The 25,909-nt window shown below is 35.4% G+C and overlaps 1 protein-coding gene across 1 annotated transcript in view; it reads left to right on the top strand.

The window, feature by feature from the left end:
- The window catches only part of LOC114057739 (lipopolysaccharide-responsive and beige-like anchor protein), a gene marked incomplete at its 3' end in the record, with an annotated part of 305,157 nt that overhangs the window by 268,565 nt on the left and 10,683 nt on the right, over positions 1 to 25,909 (top strand). The window contains exons 41-46 of the mRNA XM_027884383.1: positions 2,752 to 2,869; positions 4,373 to 4,475; positions 6,367 to 6,482; positions 8,742 to 8,854; positions 23,529 to 23,669; positions 24,836 to 24,955. Coding sequence (XP_027740184.1) covers positions 2,752 to 2,869; positions 4,373 to 4,475; positions 6,367 to 6,482; positions 8,742 to 8,854; positions 23,529 to 23,669; positions 24,836 to 24,955 — 711 coding nt within the window. The remainder of the gene's footprint in view (positions 1 to 2,751; positions 2,870 to 4,372; positions 4,476 to 6,366; positions 6,483 to 8,741; positions 8,855 to 23,528; positions 23,670 to 24,835; positions 24,956 to 25,909) is intronic.

Here is a 25,909-nt window from a genome sequence, read left to right as displayed (position 1 = left end):
AAAGGCAGAAATTAGTTGGTTTTGAACTCAACATATTGTACAATAATATGAAGAAGATAGTTGTTCTTCAGTTCTGAAGTAAGAGTTCTGAGGTGTGTGACTTATGGGTGAAAACAAGCAAATGCAAAAATAGTTTTTGACAATTGTAATTCTAATTTTGGCTGTGATAACAATAATTTAAAAAAAAAAAACCCTTTGACAGAATAAAAATGCTGAATTAAATTTACAGAGCGAGTCCATTTCTGCAACTAAGATGTTCTGCTACTAAAATCAGATATTTGTTAGGGAATAAAAGGTTGTATTGGACTTTCATAAGGAATACTTAGTAATGCACATGAAAGAAATGTGTTTGTCTTCTGGACCTTTCATCTACTGTAGGTGGTGTGATGAGCAGGGAGCAGGGGTAATGCTGCAGTTTCCATGGCAACTGGTTCATTGGCGGGCTAGACCTCTGTCTAGGGTGCTGTCAGTGTGCCTGGAGTTTCAGAGAACAGAGTGTCCCAAAGAAGGCCTGCTTCCACCTAATCCAGTTTTAATTGAACTCCAGAGACTTTGAAGTGAAGCTGCAGACCAGGCAGACACCACTCCAACTCGAAATGAAGGCCTTGCTCAGCCCGGCCTCAGCTGCTTCTCTTTCCTGATAACTTCTGTTAATGAGCAGTTCGGAGAATTATTATAGCGGTGGCTGGTAGTGTTTCTGCAGTGCGGCTCCAGTCTCTGCTGTAAATCCTATTATACTGAATTCTGTAACTTCTCACTGCCTATGCAAGGTGTGCAGTGCAAACCAACTCTGCTGTTTTTGAGTCGGTGCTTTTCCTTCCAATTTTGAGGGAGTTGCACGCAGCAAGCTTGGGGTCATGTGTAGGGTTCCTACTCTCACAGAAAATGCTTGCTTCACGGCGTAAAAGTGATAATTGTACAACTTACTGATATTACTCCCAGTATCCACGTAGTAAGTGTTTGAATTTGCCCTGTGCAGACTGATAGCGACAAGCAACTGTTGTGTTTTAATAGTTACTACGGAAAAGCAGAGGTTATCACATTGCTGTCTGCCTCAAAAAAAAAAAAAACCCAATCGTTGAAATTATAAGCTCCAATTTTAAGATTTTAAGAGGGATAAATACCAGCAAAAGCTCTAAGAGATCTTTGAACACAAGCACTGCAACTTTGTCTCCTTTGTTACCTCTTTTGATGTTGTGCGCTTAAAGGATATTTATATGCATGTGACAAAAGCCAACCCCGGTGGTTCTGAATAGCACCACAGAATTATACAAACCTGCCAATTAGTGTGGATGGGTTATGGATGTGGTATGGGAAGTGTCAGCGTGACCCAAGTCTGTTCCCTGGTTCCAGAAATGTTTAGCAACCATTGACAATCTCTGGTCCTTTTGTCACATTTCTGGAATTTTGTACTGGAATAATTATTCAGTTTTCTCCTTCCCTTTCTTTGTATATGTGCTTGGGAGAGAGAAGTTGGCTGTGGCGCTTGTATTGGGGTGAAGATGAGAGATTAAGTAAAAAGAAAGGTGTGGGAGATGATTTGCTTTGTCTGTTCTGATCTTCTGTGCTATTTGCTTTTGTTTTGCCAGACTTGTCTGCTTTTAATAATTCACAAACATAGTACTGTACTTTATACTGTATTGTGTGCTGCTTTAATAATGGTGCCTCTGCTTTCTATGCTACAAAAATGCAGGTTTTATTTGTGAATATATGCTACATGTGAGGCAAAATCCTCCTTTGTTAAAAATCTGTAAACAAATGATTGGTTTCATTAACAGTCTTTGTCATGTTAAGGGCTTGAATTTCACTTTTTCTTTTTTATACACAATATAAGTGTGAAATTGCAGTAAGAGTCATGTTAACAAGGATTGTTTCTGAACCTCCTTTTCTGTGATGGGTTTCCATTAAGTGCTTTTGTGTTTGCTAAAATTGACAAATCTCAGATTTTCATTCGCTTATGGTTTGTTAATCTGAGGTAGAGAAGTGTCCAGTCTCTCTGTCCCTTAACACTTATATAATTAAGCTTTGAAATGAAAAGGAAAAAGTGAAGCAACAAAGAAACAAAGTGGCTGAGGACTGAAAATGGGATTAGTTTGAATTGTGAAGGCAGACTAAGCATCTGTGTCTGTCAGATGGGATGACAGGAATTGTAACAAGTTACTTTGACAACCGCTTACTCCATAGAGAGATTATGCTGAGTTCATTTGCAGGTTTGTGTTTAACCTTAGCTGACAAAATGATACTTAACCTCTTATACAGCCAACCTTTCTGGTTCCAGAATTAATGAATGTTGCCTTAACGATAAACGTAAGGAACATTTTTTTCTTTAAAGACATTTTTTTCTTGCTTATTTGTTACAGGCCTGTTATTGCAAGGCTAAAGTGAGTGCAGATACATCTAATGCTGCTAGTAGTACATCTAAGAATATGTTTTTATGCTTTGCTGTAGTGCCAAACATTTATTAATGTTTCTGAAACTCTGAAACTATTGTGGAAAATAAGCAGTTGTCTTTAAAGGGAAAAGTACAAGAAAATTTTTAAAATATTTGACATGAGTAGTTGAATTTAGGAGTACCAAAAATCCTTCACAGGTTCATAGAATGATTTGAAGTTTGACCGTATTTTAATTTTGCTGCAGGTTTTGCATGTAATTGGTAAGAAACGTGTTTGTGGGTCAAAGAGTTTCTCTTTTACAAGGTTTTACCTATACAGACAACATATTTAAAAAATTCTCTCTGTCTCTTTCTACTAGATTCTGGCATATACAGAAGGACTCCATGGAAAATGGCTCTTTTCGGAGATTCGATCTATCTTTTCCCGACGTTATCTTTTGCAAAATACAGCACTGGAGATATTCATGGCAAATAGAGGTACAGTGAGTTTAGAGGAATGACAAGGGTGGATTTGGGGCCGTGTGTATTCTGTTTGGATGTTTAGTCACCTCTGTTTTGGTATGGATTTGTGTAGACAGAAGGAGGGCTTGGATTAAATTTCTCAGTATTTAAAGTTATTATATTTTGGTAATTTAGTTTTTCCTTTCGCTTTTTGTTTTCAGTGAGGAATTATGATCAAATGTGAAAACTGTGCCTAGCAGTGCCTCACTTTCATTTATATCCACATGTTTATTTGGCATTCTGTGAAAACTCCCGTTTAAGGCATTCCCACCTCTGATCTGTTATGCATGAAGAATTTTTTGTGTCCCTTTGGAGGGTAATAGTTATTAGTTGTACACGCCAAAACAACACAATGAAAGAAGTTCACTACTGGGTTAGACCAATGACTGATATGCCTTCATGCTTTCTTTCTAGTAATAATGTCTCTCAGTTAGACCCTATTGCAACTCCAAGAAGTAAATGTGAATTTGCCTTGTTCATGAAATTTTTTTTCACCCTCCCTTTCTTCAGTTCCTTTTCCAGACACACAATTTACTGTGACAAGTCACTCAAAACATAGTGCATTGATACTTGGAGAACTTTCTTCTGCCATTTTGTCCCCCTGTATTTTATTTTAAACCAGGTTATATCATGTCTTTGCAGTTTAGACTAAAATTCTTCAGGTACTTTCACTGGTTTTATGCTGGTATGAAACTTTGAAAACTGTATACAAAGACATCAAAGAAAGTAGGTCTTAAGATAATACTTTTGAAATGTAGGACATGATTTTGGTAATGGTATGGAACACTGTCCTGAAGTGGTAAATGTTTCACAGGATAACATGTTATATGCAGTCAGTATTGGAGTAAAAAAGGTTTTATCATAGCTTAAAATGGTGTCTAATCTTGAACATGGCTGGTAAATATCAGGCATGTATCTTGTAGAGCGCTGTTGTGCATATTGTCCAACAGGATATTAGTCATATGCATAAGCATTTTCCTATTTTGTAGCCTGTAGTTGTAATCTGTGAAGTCATGAATGTCCATTTGTGATACCATAATTAGATTGTTATTTACGCTTTTTAGGTTGCTGCTTCACTAGTGTCATTCAAATCTTTCAAACAAAATAGTAAGATAGTATTTTAAAGACTGTGTCTAGAAAATACCTAGAAAGTAAATTAGTAAATTTGTGAATATAAACTTTATCAGTTCTAGACAGACACAATCTGTGCATATAGATTTAACTTCTATTCAGAAGGGAAAACAAATGTAAACCTTGTAAGATTTGTAACAGTGACAACTTCTTTTGAAATTCCTGTTAGGGGTAAATAAAAGCAGTTCTGAAACTTATTAAAAAAGAAATTATCTATAGTAACTTGGAGAAAACATGTCTAATCTTTTACCTGTTTAAAACCAAAGCTTAGGGCTAAATTTTATTGTGCGAGAAAGCCTAAAATAAAAGGTGTAAAATCACGCTGTACTTCAACTCTTGTGTTCACAGTGGGTGTCATGTTCAACTTCCCTGACCAAGCAACAGTAAAGAAAGTGGTTAACTGTCTACCTCGGGTCGGTATTGGTACTATCTTTGGACTGCCCCAGACCAGGTATTGTACAGTCTGTGTTAATTTTGTCTGTCACTTCTAAGAGGTCTTTTTTCATCACACCAGCACACATGGCTTGAAGCTTCTACCACCTACTGGTTTACAGAACATGCACATCCTCAGCCTATCACTTCTGCATGCTATTTGCAGTGTGTTTGTGTAATAAACACTTTAGGATTTGAAATTTTTTTTTGTGATTTTTTTTTTTTTTTAAGCAGTGATACTCAATCATTTACCCTTTTGAAGGAAAAGAGGTTTTGCCATGCTTGCCAACTCACTAAAATTTCGGACTGGTTGTGGGACTGATTAGTTTTTATGGCAGTGTTCAAATATATTAGCTTGACTGTAACATCCCTGAACTCTCTGTAGTGTTTAAACAAAGATGAAAATGATTGTTCGTCATCAGAAGGCTATTGTAGTGATGTGTAGAACAACATAAGTTGAACTGCATGCAACGGACTGGTATGCTGTGCTTGTATTTTAGCTCTGGAGGACTCTGTTCAAATTTGACACAGTGAGAAATTAGTATTCCAATATCAGGCTGTATTTGGATCCTAAACTCCAAGGATATGATTCAGCTGGCTTCACCTTTTTTAGCAGAAGGTGAGAGCTTGATTACCAGCCATGCTCTGGGTGAAACACAGCAGCACAGTTTAATGTTCACTGAGGGTAATGGGAATAGAAGTTTTTGAGGTATACCTCATCTCTAGTTGGATTGGCTACCTCTTGTATTCTAATGAATTATAAGCTGTTACAAGTAGAATAATCTCCACATTTTTAGAATCAGTAGCAACCCTTATGGAGTATCTTGATTGTGGTTTCTTTATATTTTTATTTTATTTAACTTTTATTTTAAATAGATTTCTGTACATAGAAATTGGATTAAAATAGTTTGGGATGTTTTCTGTTGTGTTTTGTAGCTTTTTTTAAATCTAGTCTAGAAAAAGAATTTCTTGATTTTCAAGTATAGCCATTCTGTAAGAACTTCAGGATTTCTGTTTACAGACACAGATCATGTGTGAAAATTTTTAAATGTACTTTAAACTATAGACACATTTGCTCAGAATTTCCCATCCATTTATACTGATAAATTTGTTTACAACATAATGCAGTTTGTTAAAAAAAAAATTAGTTGTGGTAACTATTTCCTTGAATTGTTTGCCAGTGCCTTTAAAGATTTGTTAACTAAAATTATATATAGATTTTTCCCCCCTAAATTATGTGGTTTTGGTATTTACAGATGTTTTTGTTATGAACTAAACAGTCTTGGGAATTTTATGATAAGCTCTTCTCTGTTTGATTTATCATTCTGTGGAATGACTCTACAGTCTTCTTTCACAAACATTCGGAAATCTGGCATCAAGTTCTAAAAGTCTTGAGTTATTTATGACTAACTCTCCAACACTGCCTAGAATTTAGATCTCCAGAGGATGGACTTCATAATGAAGTTCTATCATCTTAGTTTTGTTTTCCTTTGTTCTTGAGGGATTTAAAAACCTATCCGAAAAGATTAATTTGTTCTTATGTGAAATTCTAAAAGTATTGTAATTTTCTTATTTGATGGTCTTCCATCTCTGTAAATCTTCAGTAATACATTTCTGTAATACATCAAGCCGTCATGGACCAGCTCGATTTGCACAGCTGTAAAGGTTTCTGTTTGAAATCTTTCACATCTTGACATATCCAGCTGTCAGATGTTTTAAGTCTTCTATTCTTATTAGATTATAAAACTTTAAAAATGGACTTCAAGTATCCAAGTAGCAGTTTGATCTCCAGAGAAATCTAGCACAGACCTAGTGAAAAGAATATGCACAACTGCCGCTAAAATCCAGATAAAGGAAGACCCACCAGGTTTTCTCATTATTTTCTTACCATTTTCTTGGGTTTTTTTCAGGCGAATTTCTTTGGCTAGTCCACGACAGATTTTCAAAGCTTCCAATATGACCCAGCGATGGCAACACCGAGAAATTTCCAACTTTGAATACCTGATGTTTCTAAACACTATAGCAGGTATTGCAAATTACTGTACTTAAAAATTACTGTAATAACACAGAAAAGGAGTTAATCGTGGCATACTCTCAGCAGATGTGGGGCACAACTTGATTTTACTCTTTTAATTAATAGTTTTCTCTATGTAGGATTTTCTCCTGAAGAACTTGACAAAAATCTTCACTAAATTTATTTATTTCCAGTTATGTATGTGTTCATGCAAGACTAGAGAGGCATTCATTATGCTGTACTGAACTGCACTTAAAATATGTGTCTGAAGTCAGAATATCATGACAGGTGTGGAAGGACAGGCTCTACATAGACTGTCTGCTATTTAGGAGAGTCTCAAAAATAGTCTCAAAAATACTGTCCTCCCTAAATATCATAGATGCAACAAGTTCTCTGTAGGGCTGGGAAATCTCAGCTAGGGGAGCAGGATGTTCCTGGAGCCAGTAAGTACTACTGGTACAAGATGTGTGGTTAGTCTCAAAACAGAGTGCAGCACCTGCATCGCCAGTGCTGCTGTGCTAGGACACCATTCATACATCCCCAAATCCTGATTTGTAACCATGTGTTTTTGTCTTAATCACTCATTCTGTAAATGCTAACCTGTAATTCATTTTACCCATCTTACCCCATTAGCTTCTAACCAGATTGACTTCAGTTTAGTAGATGGAGGCTGATTGTTAGGTCTCATGACCTCTCTTTTATTTCCCAGTGTATTTTATTCTCTGAGCAACTTGGAAAATTTCTCAATTTTCAGCTCTTTTCTGTGGCATTGACAGTGTTGAAAGGTCTGTTAATTCCCTTCCAGACTTGGCTCTTGCTAACACGATTGACACAACAAATGCCTCTGCTTGCACTAATTACATTTTATACAAATGGTCAGTTTTGCTAGTGTCTGTAATCAGTCATTAAGTCAGAGATGCCAGGATGCTGGCAGATTTTTTACAAGTAGGGGTCGATCTCCTTGCCTCATTACTGCTAAAGCTGAATGAGGCAAATCATGACACTATTTTCTGTGGCTCTAATGAATGATCCTTTTCAGCTTTAATATATTATTGAAATAATAAATTGAATTCCTATCTAGTTGGTGTTTGAGGTTAAAAGAAACAAAAAGGTAACGTTATAGAAAAAGGGAAAGTTGAGTTGCCCACGATAGGGAGTTAAAAAATTGAAAGAAATAAAGATAGTTATCACAGTATCATGTAAGTAGCCTTAATTCTGAATAAGAAATAATATGCAACATAGCCAACCAGCTGGGGAAAGAAAGGATCTGATTTTACCTTTAAGAATTCTACAAAACAGGTTGGAAAAATACTGAATGGTGTAAGAAAACTGGAAGAATAAAAGCTTGGGTGGAAGGTTAGAAAATGTTTTCTGACAACTTTATAGATTGGATTGTAAATTAATATTCCTGGGGAAGAAGTTAAAACCTGTCCTTGGAGATTTTTAAGACCGGGGTGTACAGAGTCTTAAGAACATACTGATTGAAGATGATATGCATGAAGGAGTTTCTGCAACAATATCATGAAATGACACGGGATCTGTGTAAAAATCATGCGTTTTAAAATTAGAAACCAACTTATGTGGTGGATATGTATGTATGGTATACATTTATCCTAGCTGAATATTTTGTTATTCCTGGATGAAGGATATTATTTCCATCTTAGCTGCATGAAGGTGTACATGTGAGCCTGCATCCAGAACAAATTTTGTGTTCTGGTAAGTGTTGATGTATCCATAGATGGACAGTGAGCCAGGAATAATTTTCCTCAAAGTGCGTTCTCTAGATGAACTGATTATTGATTGGATAATTTTTCAATCTAAAATCTTAGCTGCTTCATTGTGCTTTAACATATTGTATTTAATACAATATGTAAAAATATTGCTTTAATTTTTTGTATCAACAAAAATTGTTGCCCTTCCATTCTTTGAAGTGTTTCACCTGAAAGGAACAGAAGACAAGATGACAGAAACAAGGAAAGGAGAAATGCATAGGAAATGAATGGATTTAACTGCCAAAATTACTGTATGCAAAAGAATTTACAGTTAAAGTGAAATGGGCTGCAGTGTTTTAAATTAAATACTAGCAATTTGTGAACTCTTTCATTATCCTTTCAATAAAACAAAGTAGAATATTGAAATGATAAAAGGGCTGAAATGAATTGTAGTTCTTTTGAAGAGCTCATAAAATTATATTGTAGCATCTTTAGAGATTGGCATTTTAGATAAATGTAATTCCTTATTCACGGTGGGTGTTTGTTTCTTATTTGTCAGGCCGGACTTACAATGATTTAAATCAGTACCCCGTCTTCCCTTGGGTTATCACCAACTACGAATCAGATGAGTTGGACCTTACTCTTCCTAGCAACTTCAGGGATTTGTCAAAGGTATTTGCCATCAGATATTTTATTTATATATTTATCACAGTAACTTGCAGTCTTGTCAATGTTTTCTCCTGTATTTAATACATTAATGTTAAATGCACAACAAAGAATCACAGACTTGGTCACATTTGAAAGGGACTACAGTGGGTCAGCAGATCCAACCTCCACCAACCATTACAGTGTTTAATTTCTGCATGCATATACTGATAAAGGGGATCAGATCATGTAAAATTAATTATTGATGTATTAATATTGCTTCTGATTGTATCAGCTTTAATAATTGTTGTTGGAAGGTGCTCCTAGTTAGAACATATGTGTTACATTTCATTTCAAATTTTAATGAACTTAGGAATGCTGATGCTGCTGAAGGCAAAAATGAGCTTTTTTTCTGTTTTCTCTGCTGAGAATGGTGCTTTTTTTAGTAGCAAACCCACTATATTTTAAATACTTCTAAATCCTCTACTCCAATAAGTAAAAACCTTATTTTTTCACTTCCTCTGCGTGCCCCTTCAGGTACGCTCAAGCAGTGCTACTGTCCTTTGTCCGACAGACATTGTCAGTTTTTAACAACTTTTCCAAACAACTTGTTTCTGGCAGAGTAGCCTTGTGGTTTTGATTTTTTTCAACACCCCCCCCCCCACACACACACACACATTTGCAGAAATGATGTTACCCAGCCTGTTTATAGAATGTGATTATTCTCTTTCAATGGTCTCCAAGAACAGAGTATTTCATTTTACAAAGTAGAAGCATCTCATTTTCTCTTAGAAAATTGAGTGCACTAATCATCAAACTGGATCTTTTTTAAAAAGTTTACGTGCAGTGCTTGGCACATGCAGCAGTATAGCTGATAAGTAGAAAAGTTTAGGAATATATTTTAATTATAGCTTGTTTATTACGAAAGCCTTTCGTACAAATTGGTAATTCGGTAGAAAAAAATCCCCACAGAAATATGACAGCTTTAAAAGTTTTTGCTTTTGGTTTGCAGTTGATGAAGGTAAATACAGATCTGTGAAAATCTCCAGGTTTTTTTAGTATCAATGTATATTTGAAGACTACACTGTTCCTTTAGTATGTGTATAACTATCTAGAGGAATGTTTTTAAGTCTGAAGCAGGGATTGTGAGGTACTGTCATTGTAACATTTTTAATCGTGTTATTTAATTTGAATAAATCATTAGCTCTATGCTTTCTCAGACAGTCTGACTGACACAGATCCATATTTGTGGGTAAACCTGCATATATTTTATATTGTAACAAATCTTTCGAAGGTAAACAGTATTTTAAAGTAATTTTTTTCTTGTGGAATTTAATAAGTGCTTTATTGATAATCCCCAGGCCAATAAATATCTGAAGGTAATTTACAATTAAAAATACCTATCACCAACCTTGAGTACACTTGTACTTGTGTACTTAAGTGAAAATTGAAAACTTAAAAGTAACATCAGCTCTGTGTAGCTTGAATTAGTACATAAATTACATATACTAAAGATTAAAAAGTTCCTTAGTCATGACATGATTTTTGCAATGGTATTTTCCATTAGCTTTTGTTAAATGACACTTCTGCTTATATCATGTCTTTGCTAAAATAATTCAAAACAAAATGAAAAATGGATTCTCTGGCTGCTGTAGTTCTGAGGTGTCTCCTTTTAATTGTATTTTCATTTTTACAGAGTTGATTCAGTCAGCACTGTAGTCCTAGTCTTTCTTTCTCCACCGTGAAATAGAACTAAGTGCAATGTAGAGCATTTTTCCTCATTTATATAATAATATTCGGAGTTAGAAGTGTTTTAAGTTGGGTAAGTTGTCTGCATCAAGAAATCGGGTAGCAAACCCGCTGTATTTCTATGTGTTGCTTTTTTCTTAAATTAACAGTGACTGGTTATAGGGATTTCTCTGTTAGTGAAAGTAATCTTTGAGGAGAATTGCGAAGTATACTTTCAGTTCTGAGGGAATCTTTCCTTTGCTGTTGCTGAGAGAGGTCATTACTTAGGGATGTTGCCAATGGACCTTACTTAGGTTGTATCTATATCTATGTTTAACCTTCTCAATCATTTAATGGAAAACTGTGAATTTAATGCAGCAAATAATTTCTGCAGTATTAGATGTCAGTCATCCTATATTTTGAGTAGAAGGAGTTCCATTAATGTTATTTAGGCCTATAGCATGATATTTTTGGCATTTTGTAATCTTTAATAGGGGATTGTCAGAGAATTGTCCCTGGGACAAGCCCTATTCACTAGGGATTAGTGAATATTTATACATATATGTATATTTAACATGAATTTTCCCATATGTTCTGTTAAATGTTGTTGGTCAGACAGTGTCTCTTGGTGCTGTTGTGGATGAATGTCAGTCCTTCCCATACACACAATGAAAGTCTTTATGCCATACCTGCCTCAGATACAGCAGTTCAAGTTTTGGTCACTATTTTGGTATTTCTGGCAGTGTCAACTCTGTATAGTTTAAATATTAAACTTAGTGTCAGGTGATGAATTTTGTGACAAGTATCTGAAAGACCTTGCTAATATTCAACTAGGAAAATTTGTGGATGCCATGGTATATTGTGATATTTTCATTGTAGAGCTGTTATCTTGGGGGTAATGCTTCCAAATAAGTCATAACTATGTATTGTAGTATGTCTGCACTGCTAAAGGTTTTCAAAATATTTAAAGATACTTCACTTAAACTTTTACACAGTTTTAACAGTTGTTTAGTTTTTTGGTTTTTTTTTAATGCACATCCAGAAACTTACCACAATGTACTGCTCCTACTGAGTGAAGAAAAGGAGAACTTTGATTTTGGTTCTGGCAGAAAGGATGTCAGGCCAATATTTTCACTTTTTTTTGGTACCTAAGAAAATTAAAAATTAACTTCTTTAAAATTTATTTAGAAATTGCAAGTTAAGGTCACGTATTACAAAGCATCAAAAGCATCAAACATGATGTTTTGTTTGATGTTTTGTTAATATATTAGCTAGAAGTCCGCAGTTAGTATAGATTTAAAGGGCTTCAGTGTACGGGTTAAACCAACACTTTATTTAAGCAGCTTCTTATGGCACTGTTTTGAACATCAGTCACACAATGATAAACCAGAGCAACTGAAATGGATTGTGGTTAATATTACTGTCAGCCTGACGAATGCTCCTGACAAATGCCAGGAGTTGCACTGCCAGTCTGTTACCCTGCTTTAACTCGACTGTTTATTTCTTAAGAGGTGACTATGGTTTGGAATGAGTATTACATATTATATTTGTAGCTGTATATATTTTATTTAAGCAACAGACACAGTTTCCCACCAGAAAATGTGCCTTTCTCTGCATTACTTTATGCTATTCAAACCCACATTTTTCTCCTTTTCCTTATTCAGTAGAAGCACTAAATTTTGTTGTGTTTCTGATCTTCAGTAGGGAAAAAAATAGAAGTAAAAATACATGGAAAATAATGAGATATGAAAGTGTGAATTTTTGCTCTCAAAAGTTTGTTACTTGATCTTGCTGTATGCAAACAGCTGTTAATAATTTTTCTTTCAGAAGGCACAACATTTCTGTAAGATCATGAACTGACACTACTAGAAAAAGAAATTTATGCCACTCTTAAATCTCCTTTTGTCTGTACTATAGCTACATGTGTACATAATAATATTTTTATTCTCATTTTTATCATTTCCATGCAATATTTACTAAAACATCATCAATTTTATAGTGGCTGTTATGCATGTAATGACTTCTTTTCCAGTCAAGTGTACAAAGGCAACAAATAACCCTCACCTTCAGTGAAGTGAGGTGTTTAATTGGTATGTGGGAGCCACTGATGTAAAATACACTTTGACAGAAGAGAAGTAATAGATTTTTACTATGACAATGTAGACTAGTTTTGTTGTTCTGATGTCAGCTTCACTGTTGGCTGTTCTACAGCACACCAGCCTGAATTCTGTTGCAGGGTGCCCATTTCAGGAGCACAGATTCACTGCACATACAACTTGTGCTGCGTATTTTCGTGTAAGAGGAGACAGGATGGGATGGGCATGAAATGTGTTTAGTTTTCTCTTCTTACCTCTTGGCAAAGAGATGGAAAGTAACAAATATTTTGAGGTACACGTTTTGCATATTTTTAAAAGAAATTTTTTTTGTCTAGAGTAGCATTAAAATCTGTACAGGCGTTCTGTGAACCAGTTCTTTTTATGTAGGAAACAAAAAATACGTTTTATTCAGCTCATGCTCCAAGACAAAATGATTTCAGGTTGCTACCATTTAAAACTGATAAACTCTCCAGAATTCAGTGTCCTTCTACACATAAAGCATGTTCTCAAAATTGGACACTAAAAAAGGGTGAGAGGAACAGTGTGAGAACTAACAATAGTGAGTGCAGCAATGATGACTTATTTTGATAGGCAATTACATCTGAATCTGGGCACTAAAACCTTTGAGGCTTGACATTGCAGGGCTCAGCATCTGCCCTGGTTGCCTTGTAACTGGTATTTCAGGCAGTAAATTTGTCACCTGTACCTGAGACAAAAGATACCACTTACTTAAAAAGCATTCCAAAGCCAGGAATGTGAATCCCTGCTTAAAACAGTACAGTACAGGAAATAAAATATTTCCAATTTTCTATCATAATCCATGTTACTTAGGAGAAAATGCATTGTATTTTTTGGAATTTTGGATCACCTCAAGGAAGAGTGTTAGAGGTATCTACAGTCAGCCTGAAGCAGTGATATCTGAAAAGGAGACACATTTTTCATCATTCTGTTTTTAGTCTTTTATGGATTTTGATATTTTTAACATAAAGTATATTTAACAGATCCTCTTCATTATCAGGTAACAAGTTTTCATACTTTGTGAAACACAGGTTGCTCCTTTGAGGAGACGAACACTCCATCCTCTCTAAAATCATGTACAGAATAGGGAACAGTTGAGGGAAATTATTACAGAAACTGGTGTATTGTCTTGCTGTAGATGTACATTGGATCTCCATATGGTTTGTGCAACAGATCTAAACATTTGGCATAATCATGTTGGGAGAAATTTTTAGGAGGAGGGAAGCATTCAAACAGAAAGCAGTACTCTGGGCAGAACCTTTCATGTTGTTGGTTCCATTTAGGAAACCATAAAAGAGCAAAATCTAGATGGGAGAATGAAGGCCCTTTCTTCCTGATCTCTTCTTTTTGAATATATAGAGAAATCCGAAAAGGGCTGGTGGGAAGGGAATTGTAAAGACCGTCTTTGAAGAAAGCTTTGCAAGATTAAGAAGTTCTGTTCACATCTCATGACAGTGCTATAATTTTAGGACTATTATGGGCTTTCTTTGTATAGACCAGGTAATCTGTTTTGTAATTAGAAACAGTACAAACTAAAGTGTTCGGTAGTCTGTTATATTCCCATGAAAGGTTTTGACTTAATAACGCATTTTTTCCCCATTTCTATATGGGGAAAAGTGATTTTGTGAGACTCTCAAGTGCCTCCAACACCCAGACAGATTCCATCATGGCTTCATGATAAAATTGGTCAATGATTCTTTCTGGCAGGTGAGTTGATCTGGTTTATCATTTCTGTCGCACATTTGCCAAACACTGGGACACAAAGCTGCGAAGAGGCCCACAGGTCTGAGGCTGATCTGCCCCGTTCGTCTGGCTCCTCTGTCCCAATCCCATGTTTGCAGCACCATGGTCAGAGACCTACCCTGAGCAAACCTCATCCCCGCCAGGACGTGGGGTTCAGCACCACGGACAAGGGCCGCCCGAGACAACATCGGGCAGAAAAGCAAGAACTCAGCCACGAGGAAGACTGATTTATTTAAATTAAGTAGTTATTGGATTGTCAAGCCCGACTTAGACATGGTCCTTAGAGACATTAAACTGTTTGGATTTTGGTATCAATTTCTTGTTTCACTTTCAAAGACAGTTGATCTGAGCTGATTTGTTGGTTTAAGTTTCATGCAGCATTTATATCCAGGCCTTTGTCATAATAAACATGTGATTTCCAGGCATTTTGCAATAAACATATGATTTCCATAATGAACTGTTCGTCCCAAACTCCTATGGAGACCTGCTAAGGCTGAAGCTTGACCCAAATGTGTCTCTGAGAGGATTTTCAAAACAGACTTTCTGAAATCCTACTCTTAGTATCGATAGAATTTTTCAAAATATTCTGATAATTTATGTTACTCTATGACAGTGTTATAACCATCCTTTTATGGCATGACTTTTCCCCCCCTCCTCGTCTTCAGCTAGTAATTCTCTGTGTCACACCACCTGCTCTACAGAAAATACAAGTGGACGATAGAGTGCATCTCTTTGCCATTCTTACTTTCTCTTCTATATTCTCTTCTTTTCCCACCAGAGGCTGACTTTTTGAAGTCAGAAGAAGCATACTGTTTGCACTTCAGATGCATGTATTAGTTTCTATAATCACTTAATTGTCTTCAAGCAATCTTTGTATTAATTTATTTATTTATTTAGGTATTAGGGCAAAAGATAAGTTTACAGGATCAAAAAGAGTAATTTTGGTAATAAGCCTAATAATCGTAATCTTCCCCTGCCTTAAGGAGGAGTTTTGCTTTGAATGCAGAAATACTGAAAGACAAGAAAAACCATAGCTCAAAATTAACCATGGAGGTTCAAAATTATATCCTAAGTTTGCATCTGATGTTACTGTCCATCCTACTCTTGTTTCAGTTTTAGGTGCCCTGAACATATGTCATCCTCCAATTGGAAATGAGCTGAGGAAGGTTCATGACCTTTTAAATGATCACAAGAAACCATGGGGCACACAAAATCTACTAGCAATCAAAATAAAGTAATTTCACACACATGTCTTGAACCATAGACATTTTAAATATGTGTTTTCTGTTTTCCTATTGTAAAGTGAATGTTATTCTCTTGATACGGTCTCTCTTCCATTTTATATTCATAAATTTGAACTCCAGCAGATTATGAACTCAGATTTCTGAACCAGCATTATGGTGGCTAAGTTGAAAGTTGCAGCCATATGGGAAATGAATATGAGATTTATCTCACTTAACTGGAGCTGTCTGAAAGTTGGTCAAACTCCTAGTAGCAGGAAGCCTCTTGGGGTCAAAAATAATCTGGGTTTAAAAGTAGTGCTCAGAAAATGAGATCATGGTAAATGATGATAATCTTTTTTTAAGGAGAAGTTTATGATGGTTCTCAGAATGTGGACTTACTTTGATGAACACATCAGATGATCTTTATAAAACTCAAATATCAACAGGCAAAAATGTGGATCAACGGAAGGAAATCAGTAAAAAAGGTTACTAAGAGAAGATTATATGATCCTAAAAGCTTGTATTTAAACAAGATTAAAATAGTTTACATATCGTATCCAGCCAATCACTCAAAACTACCTCAGAATCAGAAACACAAGGTTGGCTTCCAAATTGGGGTGGTCACTGACATTCCAGAAGTTCTGTACTTTGTACTGTTCAGCATGTATGGTAATCTGAAAAAGATGAAAAGGGAGCTGATCAAACTTTTTGACAATACTAATCTATTGATGGTATTGAAGGTGATGGTTGACTAATCAGGAGACCTCATGAAACAGCGAATAAGGTGATGGATGAATTCACCTTAGGAGCAAAGCAATGCATGTGTGAAACAAGATACACTGATAGGCTCTTAGCTGACTTTCAGGATTGATATAATCTGCTTGTAATAGTTTTATAAAACAGTACAGATTATGGAAAAAAACTCCTTGTACCTTCCCAAGTACATATTTCTAGCCTGCTGCTGCTCTTTTTCTCAGGCTTGGTGCTTACACATGATACAGAACAATGTATACTTTGTGTGCCCTGACAGAAATCTGCAGAAAATGCAAATTTGCGTCAGCTTTTAGCATGAGGTCCTGTGCTGTTAGTTTAAATAAAAAGGATTATGTTTTTAGTTCTGGTTTTCTTGTATAGATCTGGGGTTTTGTATAATGGCTGCTGATTTCTGTGGCTTGTATGATGTGTTGGCAAAGGAGTATGGTCTGTGAAAGGAAGGCAGAAGAGAGAATGTTTTCATCTCCTGCTATGAGTCAAGTGCATGTGGCTTCTCACTAAATCCTGTCTCTCAAAATCCATACAAATACTTTTTTGTTTGTTTCTTAAGTAAGTGAATAACAATATAGGGTTTGCTTTCTGTTTGAACAGAATCTGCTAATGGTTGCTTTTGGCTGGCAGGGTTATTTTCTAAGTAAGGCAGCTACTTTTTAGGCCATACCCTCCTCACTGCCTGCAAGGAGCTTGATTTTGCCTCATGATTCCCAGGGGCTCACAACTTCCTTTCTCCCTGACCTTTTGGAAGTGGACAACACATAACAACTCCCTTCAGTTTGGCTTCCCAGTAGTATTAAGTGAAGCAATACCTCAGATAAACAGTGTGTGACACGTTTGGTTGTGCTGAACAATTTATTAAACCTTTAGTGTGCTTAATTAGTGTGTGCTTAAGTAGTTTGCAAGTTTACAGTTCAGCAGTGCGTTGTTTTGCAATCTGCTACAGATGGTTGTAATAGCATTTGATACTATTGTTAGTAATATGAAGGCATGGGGGGTTTTCCTTGAAATTCAAATTTCTCCAAGATTTTAGGTGACCTGACGTATATTCTATCACTAATATATTGCTAAAACATCGCTAATATTGCTTAATAGTTTCTCTTCCATTTTTTCTGCTTAACAGTAGTTTATGATCCATTTTTTTTAACTGTGGACTTTGGGAATCTTCCGTATTTTGGACCATTAAATAATACTTATACTGACATGCCCAGACATTCTAGTTATTAGATCATCTTTAGATCAGTTTTTCCTGATGGTTCTTGCTGTCTCAAAGGAATATGCATGCACTTAAAAAAATCTGAAATACAAACCATGTACACAAATAATTTTATTTTGCATGCACATGACTATTTTCTGCTTTTATTCCAGCCCTGTATTGAATACTCAGTTTCCCGAGAATAGAAATTGGAGTTTTAAGAATTGTTTTAGAACCTAATGTGATCTGATAAGCTTCATGGTGTAATTTGTAGTAAATAGTTTTTTTTCAAAGAAAGCTTGTAAGCATGTTTCTATAAAAAAGCTCAGTGGTTTTTAGTATGTGTAGATTATATTAAACTTATTTTTGAAAACATTGAGATAAGAGGATTACAGGATTTAATCTCATATGCAGTGTATCAGGAAATATCTAGGGATCATACATTTGATAAAAATGCTGATCACAGTCAGCTGGTTATACTTGTCACTTCGTTAACAGAGCTGATGGGAAACAGTTGTCTGCACCCTAAGCTGTGCAAGCAAATATTAAATGAGGCGGCTGCTGGCTGTTTATTCGTGTTTCCTCACTGGTGTAAATAAGGAGATAAATGTAAGCAAAGAAATCATTTGCATGTAGAAGTTCACGGCAGGTTTATTGTACTGGAGTGCTCTTGGCAGGCTTTTATGGTCTCATGTGCACAGCCCTTGTATGTGGGAAGCTGCTGAGTCATTTATTTTGAGGTGTAAAAGAGGAGCTACTCCAGAAGCTCGGTATGGTATCTTACATCTGTAAACACCCAGTATCAGGAGCAGCCTAGTGAGGAAAGAAAAGAGGGCATGTAAAGCGCCATCCTTGCCTTCAGATAACCTCCCATGTTTGGCAACCAGGAGTTTAACTCCTTTGTGAACCAGAGAAATAATTTAGACAGTCGTGTTTAGTGGCCACTGATAGACTGGTGGTCTTGTTGTGTTTGGTTTGGGGTTTTTTTTCAACCTATTTATATTTGCTCAGCATTGCTCCCTGAAGCAATGAGTCTATTACTTGAGAAGGAATCTAATTATATGAGAAGGTATAATTGTCCTTTCTTTGTAACTAGAACAATTATGTTTTTTGTTTGTTTGTTCTCTGTGGACCATGTGAAGACATGCTTGCATGCCACTCTTAGTTGTACTTGAAATTTTTTTTTAGTTTTAGGTGAACGTAGAAAGAACAGGAAGTATTCTTCAGAACTTGTTTTACGTTATTGTCCCATTTCTTTTCCTTGTCCCTACAAATTTTCAAGTGTCACAATTATTTGGAATACCTACATTCAGTATAATGGATTAGAATTACAACTGCAGACATAATATCCTACCAGTTCTAAAGGCAAGCTGCAGAGAAATTTTAAGGGTGGAAGAAATGCCTTAAAATGGAAGACCTGAAGAGTCACATTTCCTATGTTTATTAAAGAGTGGAATTACAGTCTATAAGTATCTTTGTATTCAGAAAATACTTGGTAAATAAAGACTCTGTGATATGTCAGAGAAAAGTGTACTAAGATGTCTTTGATAACACACCAGTAAATTCATAACCAAACTTAAATATATATTTTTTCAAATGACCATGAGAATTATCAGTAGAAAAAGCTTCCAGGAAAAGTAGCAGATTGTCCACGTACTCAAGAGTCAGATTCTGTTCTGGGAAGCAGGTTGGCCAAATACATGTCATGCTGTAATCAAGTGTAAGCAGTTGGGTTCAAAATCATGTAATGGAAAGGCATTTCACAGTTTGTCATACAAACACAGGGCGAGATAAGATGACCTAATGGTCCCTCTGGTCCTTTAAGACCAAAGAAATATGTGAAAAATATCAGTAATGAAAACCAGATAGTCATCTTGAAAATAAGATACATGGAAAACAAACATCATACTTGGCAGGGATGCTACCAAACATAATTCAGCGATACAGACAATTGTATTCACAGGAATACAAGCACCTGGTTGGATGTGGATAAGAAAACAGTATAAGAAGTCACAAGGAAAAGCACTTTTTCTTTTTTTCCCTTTTTTTTTTTAAATTTTTTTTTTGATTTTCTCTCTGTCGTTGTTTGTTTATTTGTTTTTTTCCCCATGGTGAAGGCGTTTTGAAATACAAATTTCAAATAATAATATTCTAATTATTTTTTTAAATTTTTCTGCTCGCACTGGTCAATGTAGACCTCATTTCTGGAACTGTCTTAAGTTTTAGAACTCACAGGCACTTGCACAGATCTGATTTCCAGTGCTAAATTGTTAAGATTTCCTTTCCACCAAAAGAGGCAACAGTTAACAGTGAAGATGAACCTGTGGTATCTTGACTACTTATTGTTTGCAGTAATTAAATGCAATATAACTACCATATTACATAGTATGTATCCTTTCATGGATTTTGAATATTAATGAGTTAAAAACTCTTCCCAGTATTATAATGGGTAGGAAACAGTAAAAGTGGCAAGATTTGTTTCAGTAACAGAAACACATGTAAAAACCAATAACGAAAGGCAGCTCGGGTAAGAACAGTGTGTGTCTGTTATTTGGAGTAACGCTGTTTAAAATACGAAAACACATTAGATAGGAATAAAAAGCACCTCTTTTTCTTCTTAAACGTGGAACTGTAGATAGTCATACTGTAATTCTTTCTTTGCAAGACTTCAATCTGTTTATTTTAGGTCATTAGCAATTTTCCAAAATATATGTGTTCTTGAACATGAGTGGCAGAACCCAGGAGACTTTCTGCCCTATGCAGAGGAGCAGTGAACATTCTACTTTCTTCTGTTGGGTGCAAATGGGCCTCCTCTGAAAATAAAGACAAGATGGGTCACTGTTCCAACGTCTGGCAGAAAGTAAGACTAAGAACTAACAAATATAACTGTACACCATAGTGTCTGGACATATTTGACAGCAGTAGATGATAAGAGACGGTGTGTTTTCTCTGTTATTTTTCAGCAAACCATTTTTCTTTGTTATATCTCAGAGAAAGCAAGCTTGGTCCAAAGACGGAGATTTGCTATATTCAGTTCTTGGTAAAATTATGAGGTTATTTATTTTGAGGTATTCCTATATTTGAGAGCCCTCAAAAAATTAGCATCAAATGAGTTTGGTGGTTTTTTGTTGTTGTTTGTTAGTTTTGCTTTTGGCTTTTCTTTAAGAATAGCTTGTAACTTTCGTATTTGTAGCACATGCTGTAACAATGACCACTTTGGGTCAAAAAACAGATGATCATACCTCTGGAAAAGTGAAAGCAAAAACTACTTTACCTCAATTCTCTCTCCAGTTTGGGCCCTCTTTTGAACGAACACTGACTTGAAAACCATACACATCATCATTAATTTTTTTCAATACCATTTGAATACCTAGCAGCCACAAGTGATTTCTCTCTTCATCTTTACTCCCATAATCTCATCCATTGTTTTTGCCCACTGGAATTTTTCTATCTCTACTTTTCACTTTTCCCCTCTCTCTAAATAAACATTTTTTATTGGTGCACCAATATCTAATTTTCCTCTGGGAAAAGAGGTGCTGCAAATAAAGTATGCTCTGGAATTTCAGGATATGAAAGCTTTTCACCTCGTTCTTCCTCAGAGGTCTGTAGCCAGAGAGGAATTGTGTTGAGTAGTTTAAATTTCTCGTCTCAGAGCTACATCTAGCATAGCTTAGCTTGATATCACTCTTTTTCCCTTGGCATTTACCTGAGGGGAGGGAATACAGTATGCAATCAAGATTCCCTGTTAATTTTGAAATATGAAATAATGCAGAATTTCAGTTAATTTTTTTTTTAAACTAACTTAAAAGTCAGATAATATTTGAATATTCCTACTGTGTGCTTTATTCTGTAGTTAACTGTTCACAGTGCAGTGTAACACAGCAGAATCACCTCATCCTTAGAAGCAGTTGTCAGAAAAATATGGGCCTGCCTGGTAGAATGTATTAGCCCAATACATTGTCTCCATTTTATTATGAAGCTGCTGGGGAAGCTGTGATATACAGCACTGTCATTACAGATCTATTGTTAGAAGGGCTCTACAGTCTTCTGTGCGCTGCCATTAATTTATAGCAGTAAACAATATGTAGCCCTCCAACTGCAGCAAAGCAGAATCTTTTAATGAGGTGGATGTTATTACCACAATAAATCAGTGCATTCGTGTAATGTATAATTCAATGTGTGTATTCCCACTGTAACTTCTCTGAGTAAGCTGATAGTGTATCATTGTCAGTGCACAGCTCCACAGTTCCTTCCCCCCCCCCCCCAAGCTTTTTTCATTTGGAGACTTTTTTTTATTCGCTTGCAAATAAATGTGACATGTCTTGATAGTTGTCCTGTTGCAGGCTTCAGAAACCAACTGTAACAATAACAGCTAAAATCAATACTGTGGATTGTGGCTATATAGATCTCTGCATGATACCTTTTTTTTTTTTTTTTTTTTTTTTTTTGAGAAGAGAATGAAATCAATTCTAATTGGGTTTGGCTTTATATTCAAGGAATGTAATTCTATAACTATTGATTTGGGCTATACTCATTTGGAGAATAATAACAATAGAGGCAGATAAAGTGAATACATAAAATGTTACAGAACCATACAACACAACACTGTTTCTATTTTTAATTTATATTATTTGTCTACCAATGACCTTCTTTCTTCTTTTTCCCCCTCAAGCATAGCTGAGTCTTTAGGGAAAAATCAGTGCAGATGTAGATTCCAAAATGGTTCTCGCAACAAAGACACTTCTTGGAGTCAGCTTCATACTTCCCCGGAATAAATTTGCTAAATCAGATAAAAATCCTTTTATACAAGAGCAACTTCTTTTAAAGGGTTATATTTCAAATTAGTGAACTGCAAAAATAGCAATTAACCTAAGATGTTTCCTTTATCCTACTGCAATGGGAAAGCTGCTCTAAGTAAAAAATGTACAATTAGATCTTAGGTCATTCAAAGATCTAATCTGTCCTAGAAGAGAAAGTACTTTGAAGCTTGTATGCCAAATTTCACATGAACTGCAAAGAAGCAGTTATTTGAATAATAATAATCTGAATAGCCGACATAGCTTTTCACTTGAACTGTGCTTGAATTAAGGACTAGATTGCTGATAATTTTGTTCAAGGATTTCTCTTTTCAAGTTTTTCCTTACCTTGTAGCGTATTTTTAAGTGTATTTATTCTTGAAGAAGAGAAAGAAAAAATATATATATATACTTGAATGCAACCATTGTCTATACAGATGAACATAATTTGCATTAATAACATACAGACTCAATATGTATACAAAATTGTATTGCATATATATTTTACATCAATCCAAAGATATTATAGATCTCTTTTTTCCCCAGTCATTTATGTAAAAGTCTGTTGAAGAAATAAACAGCTTTAGATAACAAAATATTATATTTCCTTTTAGTAAAACCCTGGGTGTTTATCTGCTAGGTAAGCACTGAACAAAGAATTGGTGAAAGAATTGGTGATATTTTTAGTCATACGTATGTTGTTTCCTTTGTATCGATGTTTTTATATAGAAATTCTGGTCTTTCATTTGTTTCTTTCCAGGTTTAAAATTTTACAAATTAAGTAAACTTGTCTTAAGGTTGTAAATGGAAAGCATAGAAATAAGAATAGTAGTGTCAAAATTCCATGTCCACTGTTAATATTCTTCCACTCTATCAGTCAATACTTTTTTCTCAAAAAAAACCGTCCAGAGATGTTTGTAATTGTTGCTTCCTGTTGGTTTGACAGTGTATGCAGCATGCACACCCATCCACAGGCCCACAAGTTAACACCAGTTTGTTGATCTGTTCAGGTGCTTACAGAAACCAACATCACCTTTTCCAAAACACCAAACCCAGAGAGCATGGGGAGTTTGCTGTGATAATAGTCGCGTTATTTTTATTTACTCAATTAATTTATTTTTACAAATCTTGCAGCCTATTGGAGCTTTGAACCCAAAGAGAGCAGCATTCTTTGCCGAGAGATACGAATCGTGGGAAGATGATCAGGTTCCAAAATTTCACTATGGCACACATTACTCAACAGCAAGTTTTGCACTCACGTGGCTATTAAGGATTGTAAGTACATATTTTAAAAATGCTTTTCCTTTGAATGATAATGAAAGCAACAAATGTCTAGGAATGAGTAAACTAAAACTCAACGGCATAGGAGAGTGCTGAAATTTTCTAGTAATCAGTAGCATAGAAGAAATGTGTTCTAAATTTCAAACAGAAAGTTTTAATTTTTGTGATAGAGCCTATTCAAATCAGTAAAACTTTTTCTTCTTAAAAATTGTTTTTTAATGTATATTGTACTTCTTTAAACATGGTTAACTTTCCTTCTTTGAATATTTTCTGACTGGACCAAGTACCAAACATTTGTGGTTCTTAATTAATGTATTTAATTTTCACCTCCTAATGAGTGTGAGTTGGTTTCTGATGATCATGAAATCTTGTGATGTAAATAATTAATTTTTAAAAATCTGCTGCAATTTGTATGGGAGTAACTTTTGCGATGCTACATATTGATAACGTATTGGTTAAACAATGCATTTTTCTATAAAATTGAAAGGTGATTTGTCTCCTAGGAAGTAATTTCTTTGGGAAAGCATTAGCAGCACATCATTAATTAAAGCTTGTTAGAATGTACAAGCATACATAAATCCTTGAAGTAATTTATATAGCTTAGCTAATTTCAAGCAATTATCCACTAATATGTGCTTAAGTGTTCTTTAACTAAGAGGAGGCTTTTAAATCTTCCAAACATTTTCCTAAATCATAAATTATGTATTAAACAATAACAATCCTCAAGCTTTCAGTATTGAATGCTACCCTTTACATTAAGAGATCACTTTGAACAAAGTAAAACATGTTATTTTTGTTACATGCTAGTTTAAAAAATATGTAAGATATCCGACCTTTCTTGTGTTGTTGAGAGCAGTTTGTGTCATGACTGTAGCTTCTACTACAGTCTGTGAGTATTTTCTTTAGGTTTTATTTGCTTTATCTGAGTATAAATGCATGGAGTAGGAATAAAAATCATTTATTGGACAAGTAAGCATCAGTTTGTTTTTCTCATTCTTGGATAATGGAATTAACCCTTTGCTATTAATCTGTGTCTGGCAGAAAAATAGCATCATTAACAACTATACCCTACAAGAATTATAAATCCTTTTTTTTTCTTACCCTGAAATTTCTAAAGAAATACTTTGTTGTTTTTAATTAATCTTTTTATATATATTTAGGAACCCTTCACAACACTTTTCCTAAATCTGCAAGGTGGGAAGTTTGATCATGCAGACAGAACCTTTTCATCTATTTCGAGGGCGTGGCGCAACAGTCAGCGTGACACTTCTGATATCAAGGTAAAAAATTTCCTGAATGGTGTTAACATATTTTAGACTGCTCCTGCCTTTATTGTTGCTGTGAATGTAGGTTATGAAAAGGAGAAAGAAGAAGACTGGGAGCTATCCTACCACTTGGGAAAAGATTCAAGTGAGGTGACAAGTGGTTTTAGTTTTGTTAGAATATTTCAGTAGCAAATGTTTTTAGCCCTGAGATTGAAATAAGGCAAAATTTGTTCAACAGATACGCTTCACTAACGTTTTGTTCCTCAGCACAAGTTTTAAGCCTTTGTAAAATCAGTAGAACTGGTATAGATTTCTGACCACTGAGTTTCGTTAAATACCCTGTTCAAGCTTCTGCATGATAAGGTAAGAATGTTTCAGTTCATATTATTTTATGTACTTCTGACACCAGACATCCAACCTTATTTTTGGGCAGTTTCTGCAGTGGCCTATTTTCTTGTTTGACTGTGACAAACAGGAGCAGGAGGCTGTGCAGAAGGGACAAAAACTAGTTTTATGATGAGGAATAAGTAGATGGGCGGGTAAGGAACTGAGAGGGAGATCTGGGAGCAGCCTCCAGAAAGACTGTATACTGAGTAGAGGAACAAAGGGCTACAGTAGGTGGGAACAGAAGATAAATTTATCTGGTAATTAGTTGTTGTATAGAAAGAGACCTAGAATTAAGTGGATCAAGAAGCTAAGACAGGAGAACATAGAAATTCCAAGGGCAGAGGTTTGGATAGCAAGCCACTGAAGGAAGGAGTAAGGTAAACAAATGAGTCTGGAATCTGAGGAATATTTTGATCTGGGAAGAGGAACAAAAGAGACAAGGAGGCTGTCAGCTGTGGGAAAGCTTTGTGGACCTCAAATCCAAGAAGAAGGATTAGTATCAGAGTTGGGTTTTTTTAATGGAAGGGAGGATGGAAAAGCATAGGGTGAAGAAAGTCAGAGGCTTAGCTCAAGGATGTCATG

Source organism: Empidonax traillii, unplaced genomic scaffold (assembly GCF_003031625.1).
Source record: "Empidonax traillii isolate 1590-97213 ecotype Southwest subspecies unplaced genomic scaffold, ASM303162v1 scaffold144:size1428860, whole genome shotgun sequence".
Lineage (NCBI taxonomy): Eukaryota > Metazoa > Chordata > Aves > Passeriformes > Tyrannidae > Empidonax > Empidonax traillii.
This window is presented reverse-complemented; position numbering and strand designations above follow the sequence as displayed.